Raw genomic sequence first — 12,176 nt, 5'->3', positions numbered from 1 at the left:
ATGGAATTAGCCAACTCATCTGTCCATTTTGTACTGAACCTAAGAGCCCAGTGTCAGGAGGCATACTCTTCTGACCTTGTTCTAGAGGAGATGTGCTGTATTTGGCTTGCAGACCCTGTATGCTCCATACTAAATTGCTCTTTGGATCACTCCATTTGGGGTGAAAAATTAAAAGTTCATTTCATTCTCACACCTAAGGATTTTGTAATCCTGAATAAAGTCTGCTGAAGAAGTACAACTTTAATTTATAATGGCATGATTGGTAATTATTTTGATTATGTATCATGAAAATGTCTATTTTCTCCCAGGACTAACTGTAGCTATTTTCTCCCTTGCTCCATTCTCATTGTTTTCTTTTGGAGCTTCTTGCTGATGGATTACATCTTTCTTAACCTTCTTCCTTCTTCTCCTGTGGTTTTTCAATATTTAGGTTAAAGAAATCACCCGCGATATTAAGCAGCTAGATCATGCCAAACGCCACCTGACCACCTCAATCACAACACTGAACCACCTGCACATGTTAGCAGGTGGCGTCGATTCCCTTGAGTAAGCAATGTTGACTTTCTCTTCTGGGTCCACGGGAAGTGAGTGTGTCGCATAAAGAAAATGGCATTGTTGGTTTATTTACTTCTCAGCCGGGAAAATCTCACTATCCTGCCCCACTTTCTGCAAATTGGTCTCAAATGTCCAGTCACCATTTTTGCTCCCTGATGTGCAAAACATAACAAACATCTGAAACTCTAAAGTGAGGTAGGTGCAAGTGAGTGTAAAGGGGCCTCGGAGGGCAGGTGGAGAATGACATCAGAACACAGATCACTTCCATGGGGCAGACCTCCGCCATCAAGGCCGGAAAGGTCATTCCGGGCCATCATCACTCCCTGTGGCACCTGCCTTGGCACATGTGCCTGCTTGTGTTGGGCTGAGTTGCACTGTTATTGAATGTACTGTGTGGAAATAGATCTTTGATTTATCATTCAACCTACTTTTTTTCGCAACCCACTTTTTCAAAGGCAATAGCTTCCTGTTTGATTTATAGAGGAACTGTAAGCAATGATACATGAGGACATCAGAAATGGTATTAAAAAGAAGAGCTGGCTGGTTATTTACCATGAAGAAGCAATCCAAAGGCCTCTTTTACTAGCAAGATTACAACATGACAGTTCACTTCTGTGGTCTGCCTCAGGCTGAGAATTGCCCCTGCTCCAGCCTCATTGTAACCTCATCTATAGACAGAGAAAGAGCATCTTCACAGAAATTTAGATATAGTGCCCAGAGTTGGGAGAGGAGGGGGTCAGACTCCTTCCTGTTCTGTCACAGGCATCATATGAGTTTTAACCAACCCTGGTTCACTCTCCTGTGAGTAGTGATCGGAGAGATCAGAGGGCCAGTGGAGACTGGAAGAGCGGTTTCCTGGTCCTTCCCCCACATGCTCAGTGTTTTCCACCAAACTCTCAGACCAGACAGTGGTGGCGACATAACACCTTGGCTTGAACTTGATCCTGTCTTTCAGAATGCCTTTTAAAGGAAGTCAAAAATTAAATATTTAACTTAAAAGCCCAACCCAAGTGAAAAATTTAGATTGAGTAGTTTGTCCTTCCTTGCTGTAACTGTTGATTTTATCAGCATTCCTTTATTTAAGCCTCATTAACCTTAGCAGTAAGCAAAGTAAACACATCTGACACAGAGTTAACATTGGCTTACAATCTACAGATCTGAGTTAATGTGGAAATGCCTTTATTGTATCCTGGGAAGATGTTTGATTTGCCCATATGCTGTTAATCTTAGATGGTAACATCTTTATGTCCGTTTTCTGTCAAGAGCCTCCTAATCCCATAATATCCAATCCAAATCCATGATCTTCCCAGATTTCCTTCCCCTATCCAATGAGAATCCATCACTCACACGATCTTTTAAACCTCCCATAGCATGTAACTTACATTTCTATTTAGAACTCAGTTCACCTTACTTGGGGTATGTTAGATGTGTACTTGGCTCTCCCTTACTAACGATGTCACCTTGAGGATTTGGACTAAGTCACTCTTCCACCCGCATTGCACAGCACCATGCATACTCAGTGCTCAGTAAATGGTTACTAAATCTAGTAGATATCTGTCTGGTTACCTCACTTCTGTATCTTGTACCCCTAGTGCTTTTCTAGAGTTCTCAACTTGTTATTTCCTTGCAGAGCCATGACCAGGCGAAGACAGTATGGAGAGGTTGCTAATCTTCTTCAGGGTGTGATGAATGTTCTGGAGCACTTCCACAAGTATATGGGAATTCCACAGATCCGGCAGCTTTCTGAAAGGTAAAAAGAAGATGGTCCTAAAAGGCACTTAGCTCAGTATGTCCACTGTAGAATCTTCTTGTAAGAAGGGACCTCAGACATCACCTGATTCTGTGTGATGCAGATGTCACATCTACCATACCCCTTACTGACTCCTTACCATGTCTTCTAAAGCTACCTATGTTAGATCATTGCTGGTTGGCATCACTGGAGTAGAAGTTGGCACGTGATGTAAATGGACAACTCTCAGTTGTCCACATTTGTGAGGAAAACTGTTCCGATTGTCTTTTCCTTGTAAGCAACCCCTACAAGACTTAATGGTTTGCAACAGCAGTTATTTTGCTCATGTAATTTGGCCTGGCACAGCTGGAGAAGCTCGTCACTGCTCATGCACCACCAGCTGGGTGGCTCAAGAAGGGGCCAGAGGACCCATGGGCTCACTGTCACGGTTGGCAAGGTGGTACTTGCTGCCAGCTGGGAGTTCAATGGGTTTGCCCTCCATGGACTGCTTGGGCTGCCTCCTGCTGAGGTGGTTGGCTGTCAAGAATGAGCTTCCCAAGAGAATCAGGCCTTAGAAGTCACATGCAATCACTTCTGTAGTCACAAGGCCGCCACGAGTCAAGAGGAAAAAACATAATCTCTCCCAGTCCCCAACAAGAAGAACATCAAAGTCATATTGGTGAAAAGATCCCATGGGATGGGGTATATTGCTGTGGCAATATTTGGAAAATATAGTCTGCCACTAGAACTTAAGAGGTGCTAAAATGACGACTTAGCCTCTTTAACCTTATTCTTTGCTTCCTACCTCTGTTTTAGTTCTAATCCCAGATTCAGAGCCAGTAGAAAGAAAGGCTTATAGAGAGAAGGAGGGTAAAGATTCTAAAGGAGGCTGAAGGATGGTGAATTTAGTGTCTTTTCTATTAGAAAGAGCAGCAAGGAGAATACTGAAAAGGCAGAGATAATGGTGATTAATGAGTCCTAACCTTTCTTGCAACAAAGGAATGAAGAGGCTGGCGCTTAGCAGCTGCCATCATTTTCACTTCTATCTTCATACTAAGGCCTGATTGCTACAGGCCTCTTTTTCCCTAAGTTTCTTTGTTTTTAGTTACATAAATAATACATATATATTTTTTCTTTTTTTAAAAAAAGGCAAATATACAGAAGAAACTGAAGTCCCCTTTACACCTCAAATCCCAGTGCTACCCACAGAGGTAGTAGCTTAGCAGTTTATAATGTGTAACTCTCTAGATTTTTATCTGCACATTTACATAAATCTGTAGTTTCAGTTTGTGGTTTTGCTTTTCTTTGTTTTAGATAAATGGTTTCACACCATATGCTTTCTTCTGAAACTTGCTTTTTGTTTTAAGCCTAGCAATGTATATTAGAGATTTTTCCACATCCGTATATATAGACCTACCTTATTCTTTTTAAATGACACAAAGAATTCCATAGTATAATTTACCAGAGATTATTTAACCATTTTCATATCACTATATTATTTGCTTCTAATTTTTAAAATCTACCTCCTTTGCACACCTGCAAGTGTTTTTCTGGGATAGATTCTGGGTCATAGGTTATACGCATTTAAAATTTTAATAACTAAAAACAAAAAAATTTTTTAAAATAGAAATAAAAATAAGAGTAGTTTTATTTTTGTTTGATTATTTACCATTTGCATTTCCTCTGTGAAATGCCTGTTGATCTCCTTTATTTGTCTGTTGAGATATTTATCCCTTTTTTAGTGGTTTTCAGGCATTCTTTATGTATTCTAGGTGTTAATCCTTTGTCAGATCTGGTACACCTTGCCTATTAAACCGTCTGGGTATGTTACCTATTTTTGAGGCAGACCTTTGACTCTCACATCAATTTTTTCTAAGGTTATTGGTCTATTCAAGTCTCCTACTTCTTTTTTTCTTTTTCATTTGTTAATATATACATAACATAAAATTTAATATTCTTAATTTTAAGTGTACGACTCAGTGGCATTAAGTATAGTCACAATATTTTACGACCATCTCCACTTCTATTTCCAGAACTTTTTCATTACTCCAAATAGAAATTCTTAGCCATTAATGAAACTCCCATTACCACTTCTCCCCCACCTCTGGTAACTTCACTTCTGTTCTATTTTCTGTTTCCATGAATTTGCCTATTCTAGGTACCTCATAAGTGGAGTCATACAATATTTATCCTTTTGTGTCCAGCTTATTTTTTAAGGTTCATCTATATTGTAGCATGTATCAGAATTTCATTCCATTTTAAGGCTGAAAATTCCATTGTATGTATATACTACATTTTGTTTAATCATTTATCTGTTGACAGGCACTGGGTTGCTTCCACCCATTGGCTGTTGTATGATAGACTAGGCAAATCTATTGTCTGGCATTCATTGTTGCCTATTAAAAATCTTGCCAATCTGGTTCTTATTCTATTGTAAGATAATATATTTTTCTTTGATGTTTACTTTGCTCTTGAATCATTTGAAATTTTGAGATTTTTGGTGGGGGAATCAAGAATTTCATGAGGACCTAGGTCTTTCTCCTTTCATGTTGCTCTGTACTTACATGTCCTTAATCTGAAGACTCATGAGTTTCTTAAGTTCTGAGAAGTTGTTCTCCAATAGTTCTTTGAGTAGTCTTTATGCTCTGTTCTCTATTTTCTCTCTTTGTGGAATTCCTATTACATGAATATTGGAACTTCTAGATCTTCTGCTGTATTTCTTAATTTTTCTTTCATATTTTGCATCTTCTTGTCCTTTTAGGCTGAATTCCTCATTTCAACCTTGCTGTTTCAATTTATTCTTTAATAGTGTCCGTTCTGCTATTTGGCCTAGCTCTGAGTTTTTGTTTCAACAGTCCAACTTTAATCTTTAGGATCTCTAGTTGACTTTTTTTTAAAATTTTTATTAAGGTATTATTGATATACACTCTTATGAAGGTTTCACGTAAAAAAACAATGTGGTTACTACATTTACCCATATTATCAAGTCCTCACCCATACCCCAATGCAGTCGCTGTCCATCAGTGCAGCAAGATGCCAGAGATCCACTACGTGCCTTCTCTGTGATACACTGTTCTCCCCGTGATCCCCCACACCATGTGTACTAAGCATAATACCCCTCAATCCCCTTCTCCCTCCCTCCCCACCTGCCCTCCCACAGCCCTCCCCTTTGGTAACCACTAGTCCCTTCTTGGAGTCTGTGAGTAGTTGACTCTCTTTTCATGGGCATAATATCCTCTTAAAACTCTCAGAGTCGCTGTTGTTTCTCTGACCTCTGGTGTAAGTTCTTCAGTGTGTTGAACATGAGACTCTCTCTCTCTTGGTGCTGGCATTCCTCCAGTGTTTGGTAATTCCTAGCAGAAAGCTCATTTTGGCTTTGAGATTCTCTGTCAGTCTGATCAGAACCATACCCACTCCTGACCTGAGTATTCAAGGCAGGGATGTAGCCCTGGACACTGGCTTTGATGCTTCTCTTTCAGGAGCCCAACATACCCCACTGGAAATTGTCTCAGGGCAACTGCCCTCCTGCTCCTGATATCTACTACCCTCATTTTTGAGAAACAGTTTTAAGCAGTCCTTTTTCAGTCTTGTCCTACCATCGAGTCCTCAGAGTTTCTAGTTTACCACTTCTTTTCTTGCCTGGCTCTGGATTTTTTTTTTTTTTTTTTTGAGAGGGCATCTCTCATATTTATTGATCAAATGGTTGTTAACAACAATAAAATTCAGTATAGGGGGGACAACGCTCAATGTACAATCATTAATCCATCTCAAGCCTAATTCTCGTCAGTCTCCAATCTTCTGAAGCATAACAAACAAGTTCTTACATGGTGAACGAATTCTTACATAGTGAATAAATTCTTACATGGTGAACAGTACAAGGGCATTCATCACAGAAACTTTCGGTTTTGATCATGCATTATGACCTATAAACAATCAGGTCAAATATGAATATTCATTTGATTTTTGTACTTGATTTATATGTTGATCCCACATTTCTCCTATTATTATTATTATTTTTATTTTTAATAAAATGCTGAAGTGGTAGGTAGATGCAAGATAAAGGTAGAAAACATAGTTTAGTGCTGTAAGAAGGCAAATGTAGATGATCAGATGATCAGGTGTGTGCCTATGGACCAAGTATTAATCCAGGCTAGACAAGGGCAGCAAGACATCCACGGATGCAGAAGATTTCTCTCAAAGCAGAGGGGGTGAGGTTCTGAGCCTCACCTCTGTTGATCCCCAAATTCTCACCTGATGGCCCCCCTGCGACTGTGCCTGTCTTAGGTTGTTCCTCCCTTGAGGAATCTTACCCGTCTCTGGCTAACCAGTCATCTTCCGGGGCCATACAGGGAAATGTAAAGTTGGTAAGTGAGAGAGAAGCCATATTGTTTGCAAAGGTTAGCTTTTTACTTCTTTGCAGATTTATGCCCTGTGGCTTCTATGCCCAGCACTTGTCTCGAGGTATCTTTACCACCTGGAGGAATTATGATACTCGGTAAATTCGATATGAGGCACGAATTCTATTTAAGGGTTGTAATTAGGAAGGAAGAAGAAAAGCTATAGATGTAGCATATTAAGGAAACATGGGAGGATTGATTATTTCTTTGACATATCTTCTTGTATAGTACCTTAAGTATGTATAGGTTTTAAACTACTAACTAATTTGCACACACATATTAACATAATAGGAATACGGTGACATAAACAAAGCAAATCTATAATTACCATCCATCTCCAGTGAAGCCAAGAAAACCATTTAGGCACCCTAGGCATTTTTGAAAATTTATCTATGATATGATGGATATTGTCCAACTGTACTTGAACCATCAGACAAATTAAAGCAGCCCATTTCTGGGATCTGTTCACATCCCATATGTTCTTTTAACCATAGATAGTCTATAGTCATGAGCTTTTGGAGTACTACAACTTGCACCCCTCCCAACTCCTGGTTGAGTTCCAACAGTACAGATCCGGTCAAATTCGTTGTCTCACTGTATGCACATGCCAGCCTAGACATCTCCCTCCTCATTCCAATGGCAAGTCCAGTTTGGATGAACCTCCGTTCTGCTTTCCACAATGGTTGAACTAATTTACATTCCCACCAGCAGTGTAGGAGGGTTCCCCTTTCTCCACAGCCTCGCCAACATTTGTTGTTTGTCTTTTGGATGGCAGCTATCCTTACTGGTGTGAGGTGATACCTCATTGTAGTTTTAATTTGCATTTCTCTGATAATTAGCAATGTGGAGCATCTTTTCATGTGTCTCTTGGCCATCTGTATTTCTTTTTTGGAGAACTGTTCAGTTCCTCTGCCCATTTTTTAATTGGGTTATTTGTTTTTTGTTTGTTGAGGCGTGTGAGCTCTTTATATATTCTGGACGTCAAGCCTTTATCGGATCTGTCATTTTCAAATATATTCTCCCATACTGTAGGGTTCCTTTTTGTTCTATTGATGGTGTCTTTCGCTGTACAGAAGCTTTTCAGCTTAATGTAGTCCCACTTGCTCATTTTTGCTGTTGTTTTCCTTGCCCGGGAAGATATGTTCAAGAAGACGTCACTCATGTTTATGTCCAAGAGATTTTTGCCTATGTTTTCTTCCTAAGAGTTTTATGGTTTCATGACTTACATTCAGGTCTTTGATCCATTTTGAATTTACTTTTGTGTATGGGGTTAGACAATGGTCCAGTTTCATTCTCTTACATGTAGCTGTCCAATTTTGCCAACACCATCTGTTGAAGAGACTGTCATTTCCCCATTGTATGTCCGTGGCACCTTTATCAAATATTAATTGACCATATATGTTTGGGTTAATGTCTGGAGTCTCTAATCTGTTCCACTGGTCTGTGGCTCTGTTCTTGTGCCAGTACCAAATTGTCTTGATTACTAAGGCTTTGTAGTAGAGCTTGAAGTTGGGGAGTGAGATCCCCCCTACTTTATTCTTCTTTTTCAGGATTGCTTTGGCTATTCGGGGTCTTTAGTCTTTCCGTATGAATTTTTGAATTATTTGTTCCAATTCATTGAAGAATGTTGCTGGTAATTTGAGAGGGATTGCATCAAATCTGTATATTGCTTTGGGCAGATTGGCCATTTTGATGACATTACTTCTTCCTAGTCACGAGCATGGGATGAGTTTCCATTTATTAGTGTCCCCTTTAATTTCTCTTAAGAGTGACTTGTAGTTTTCAGGGTATAGGTCTTTCACTTCTTTGGTTAGGTTTATTCCTAGGTATTTTATTCTTTTTGATGCAATTGTGAATGGAATTGTTTTCCTCATTTCTCTTTCTATTGATTCGTTGTTAGTGTATAGGAAAGCTACAGATTTCTGTGTGTTAATTTTGTATCCTGCAACTTTGCTGTATTCCGATATCAGTTCTAGTAGTTTTGGAGTGGAGTCTTTCGGGTTTTTTATGTACACTATCATATCATCTGCAAATAGTGACAGTTTAACTTCTTCTTTACCAATCTGGATTCCTTGTATTTCTTTGTTTTGTCTGATTGCCGTGGCTAGGACCTCCAGTACTATGTTAAATAACAGTGGGGAGAGTGGGCATCCCTGTCTGGTTCCCGATCTCAGAGGAAATGCTTTCAGCTTCTCGCTGTTCAGTATAATGCTGGCTGTGAGTTTATCATATATGGCCTTTATTATGTTGAGGTACTTGCCCTCTATTCCCATTTTGCTGAGAGTTTTTATCATGAATGGATGTTGAATTTTGTCAAATGCTTTTTCAGCATCTATGGAGATGATCATGTGGTTTTTGTCTTTCTTTTTGTTGATGTGGTGGATGATGTTGATGGATTTTCGAATGTTGTACCATCCTTGCATCCCTGGAATGAACCCCACTTGGTCATGGTGTATGATCCTTTTGATATACTGTTGAATTCTGTTTGCTAATATTTTATTGAGTGTTTTTGCATCTATATTCATCAGGGATATTGGTCTATAATTTTCTTTTTTGGTGGGGTCTTTGCCTGGTTTTGGTATTAGGGTGATGTTGGCCTCATAGAATGAGTTTGGGAATATTCCCTCTTCTTCTATTTTGTGGAACACTTTAAGGAGAATGGGTATTATGTCTTCTCTGTATGTCTGATAAAATTCCGAGGTAAATCCGTCCGGCCCCGGCGTTTTGTTCTTGGGTAGTTTTTTGATTACTGTTTCAATTTCTTTGCTTGTAATTGGTTTGTTTAACTTTTGTGTTTCTTCCTTGGTCAGTCTTGGGAGGTTGTATTTTTCTAGGAAGTTGTCCATTTCTTCTAGGTTTTCCAGCTTGTTGGCATATAGGTTTTCATAGTAGTCTTTAATAATTCTTTGTATTTCTGTGGAGTCTGTCGTGATTTTTCCATTCTCATTTCTGATTATGTTTATTTGTGTTGACTCTCTTTTTCTCTTAATAAGTTGGGCTAGAGGCTTATCTATTTTGTTTATTTTCTCAAAGAACCAGCTCTTGGTTTCATTGATTTTTGCTATTGTTTTATTCTTCTCAATTTTGTTTATTTCTTCTCTGATCTTTATTATGTCCCTCCTTCTGCTGACTTTAGGTCTCATTTGTTCTTCTTTTTCCAGTTTCGATAATTGTGATGTTAGACTATACATTTGGGATTGTTCTTCCTTCTTTAAATATGGCTGGGTTGCTATATACTTTCCTCTTATGACTGCTTTTGCTGCGTCCCACAGAAGTTGGGGCTTTGTGTTGTTGTTGTCATTTGTTTCCATATATTCCTTGATCTCTATTTTGATTTGTTCGTTGATCCATTGATTATTTAGGAGCACGTTGTTAAGCCTCCATGTGTTTGTGAGCCTTTTTGTTTTCTTTGTAGAATTTATTTCTAGTTTTATACCTTTGTGGTCTGAAAAATTGGTTGGTAGAATTTCAGTCTTTTGGAATTTACTGAGGCTCTTTTTGTGGGCTAGTATGTGGTCTATTCTGGAGAATGTTCCATGTGCACTTGAGAAGAATGTATATCCTGTTGCTTTTGGATGTAGAGTTCTATAGATGTCTATTAGGTCCATCTGTTCTACTGTGTTGTTCAGTGCCTCCGTGTCCTTACTTATTTTCTGCCCGGTGGATCTATCCTTTGGGGTGAGTGGTGTGTTGAAGTCTCCTAAAATGAATGCATTGCAGTCTGTTTCCCCCTTTAGTTCTGTTAGTATTTGTTTCACATATGCTGGTGCTCCTGTGTTGGGTGAATATATATTTAGAATGGTTATATCCTCTTGTTGGACTGAGCCCTTTATCATTATGTAGTATCCTTTATCTCTTGTTACTTTGTTTTGAAGTCTATTTTGTCTGATATTAGTACTGCAACACCTGCTTTCTTCTCGCTGTTGTTTGCCTGAAATATGTTTTTCCATCCCTTGACTTTTAGTCTGTGCATGTCTTTGGGTTTGAGGTGAGTTTCTTGTAAGCAGCATATAGATGGGTCTTGCTTTTTTATCCATTCTATTACTCTGTGTCTTTTGATTGGTGCATTAAGTCCATTTACATTTAGGGTGACTATTGAAAGATATGTACTTATTGGCATTGCAGGCTTTAAATTCTTGGTTACCAAAGGTTCATGGTTAGCCTCTTTAGTATCTTACTGCCTAACTTAGCTCGCTTACTGAGCTGTTACATACACTGTCTGGAGATTCTTTTCTTCTCTCCCTTCTTATTCCTCCTCCTCCATTCTTCATATGTTGGGTGTTTTTTTCTGTGCTCTTTTTAGGAGTGCTCCCATCTAGAGCAGGCCCTGTAAGATGCCCTGTAGAGGTGGTTTGTGGGAGGCAAATTCCCTCAGCTTTTGCTTGTCTGGGAATTGTTTAATCCCACCATCATATTTAAATGATAGTCGTGCTGGATACAGTATCCTTGGTTCAAGGCTCTTCTGTTTCATTGCATTAAGTATATCATGCCATTCTCTTCTGGCCTGTAGGGTTTCTTTTGAGAAGTCTGATGATAGCCTGATGGGTTTTCCTTTATAGGTGACCTTTTTCTCTCTAGCTGCCTTTAAAACTCTTTCCTTGTCCTTGATCCTTGCCATTTTAATTACTATGTGTCTTGGTGTTGTCCTCCTTGGATCCTTTCTGTTGGGAGTTCTGTGTAATTCCATGGTCTGTTCAATTATTTCCTCCCCCAGTTTGGGGAAGTTTTCAGCAATTATTTCTTCAAAGAGACTTTCTATCCCTTTTCCTCTTTCTTCCTCTTCTGGTATCCCTATAATACGAATATTATTCCTTTTGTATTGGTCACATATTTCTCTTAGTGTTGTTTCATTCCTGGAGATCCTTTTATCTCTCTCTATGTCAGCTTCTATACGTTCCTGTTCTCTGGCTTCTATTCCTTCAATGGCCTCTTGCATCTTATCCATTCTGCTTATAAATCCTTCCAGGGATTGTTTCACTTCTGTGATCTCCTTCCTGACATCTGTGATCTCCTTCCGGACTTCATCCCACTGCTCTTGCATTTTTCTCTGCATCTCATCCCACTGCTCTTGCATTTTTCTCTGCATCTCATCCCATTGCTCTTGCATTTTTCTCTGCATCTCTGTCAGCATGTTCATGATTTTTATTTTGAATTCTTTTTCAGGAGGACTAGTTAGGTCTGTCTCCCTCTCAGGTGTTGTCTCTGTGATCTTTGTCTGCCTGTAGTTTTGCCTTTTCATGGTGATAGAGATAGTTTGCAGAGCTGGTACAAGTGACCGCTGGAAGAGCTTCCCTTCTTGTTGGTTTGTGGCCTTTTCCTGGGAGAATAGCGACCTCTAGTGGCTTGTGCTGGGCAGCTGTGCGCAGACAGGGCTTCTGCTTCCTGCCCAGTTGCTTTGGGGTTTATCTCCGCTGTTGCTGTGGGCTTGGCCTGGCTGGGGCTGTTCCTCCAAAATGGTGGAGCCCCGTTGGAGGGGGAGCAGCCAGGAGACTATT

General features: G+C 39.5%; 1 protein-coding gene and 1 long non-coding RNA gene across 2 annotated transcripts in view; one reads left to right on the top strand and one right to left on the bottom strand.

The window, feature by feature from the left end:
• The window catches only part of VPS53 (VPS53 subunit of GARP complex), a 178,146-nt gene that overhangs the window by 40,484 nt on the left and 125,486 nt on the right, over positions 1–12,176 (top strand). Inside the window, exons 6-7 of the mRNA XM_037022830.2 lie at positions 431–546; positions 2,186–2,305. Of these exons, the coding sequence (XP_036878725.2) occupies positions 431–546; positions 2,186–2,305 (236 nt within the window). The remainder of the gene's footprint in view (positions 1–430; positions 547–2,185; positions 2,306–12,176) is intronic.
• Positions 1–12,176, bottom strand: part of LOC140849061 (uncharacterized) — a 32,968-nt gene that overhangs the window by 15,589 nt on the left and 5,203 nt on the right. The window contains exon 2 of the long non-coding RNA XR_012130547.1: positions 2,122–2,298. This is a non-coding gene — a long non-coding RNA (uncharacterized lncRNA). The remainder of the gene's footprint in view (positions 1–2,121; positions 2,299–12,176) is intronic.

The sequence above is a fragment of the Manis javanica genome, chromosome 4 (assembly GCF_040802235.1).
Source record: "Manis javanica isolate MJ-LG chromosome 4, MJ_LKY, whole genome shotgun sequence".
In the NCBI taxonomy this organism is placed as follows: Eukaryota; Metazoa; Chordata; class Mammalia; order Pholidota; family Manidae; genus Manis; species Manis javanica.
This window is presented reverse-complemented; position numbering and strand designations above follow the sequence as displayed.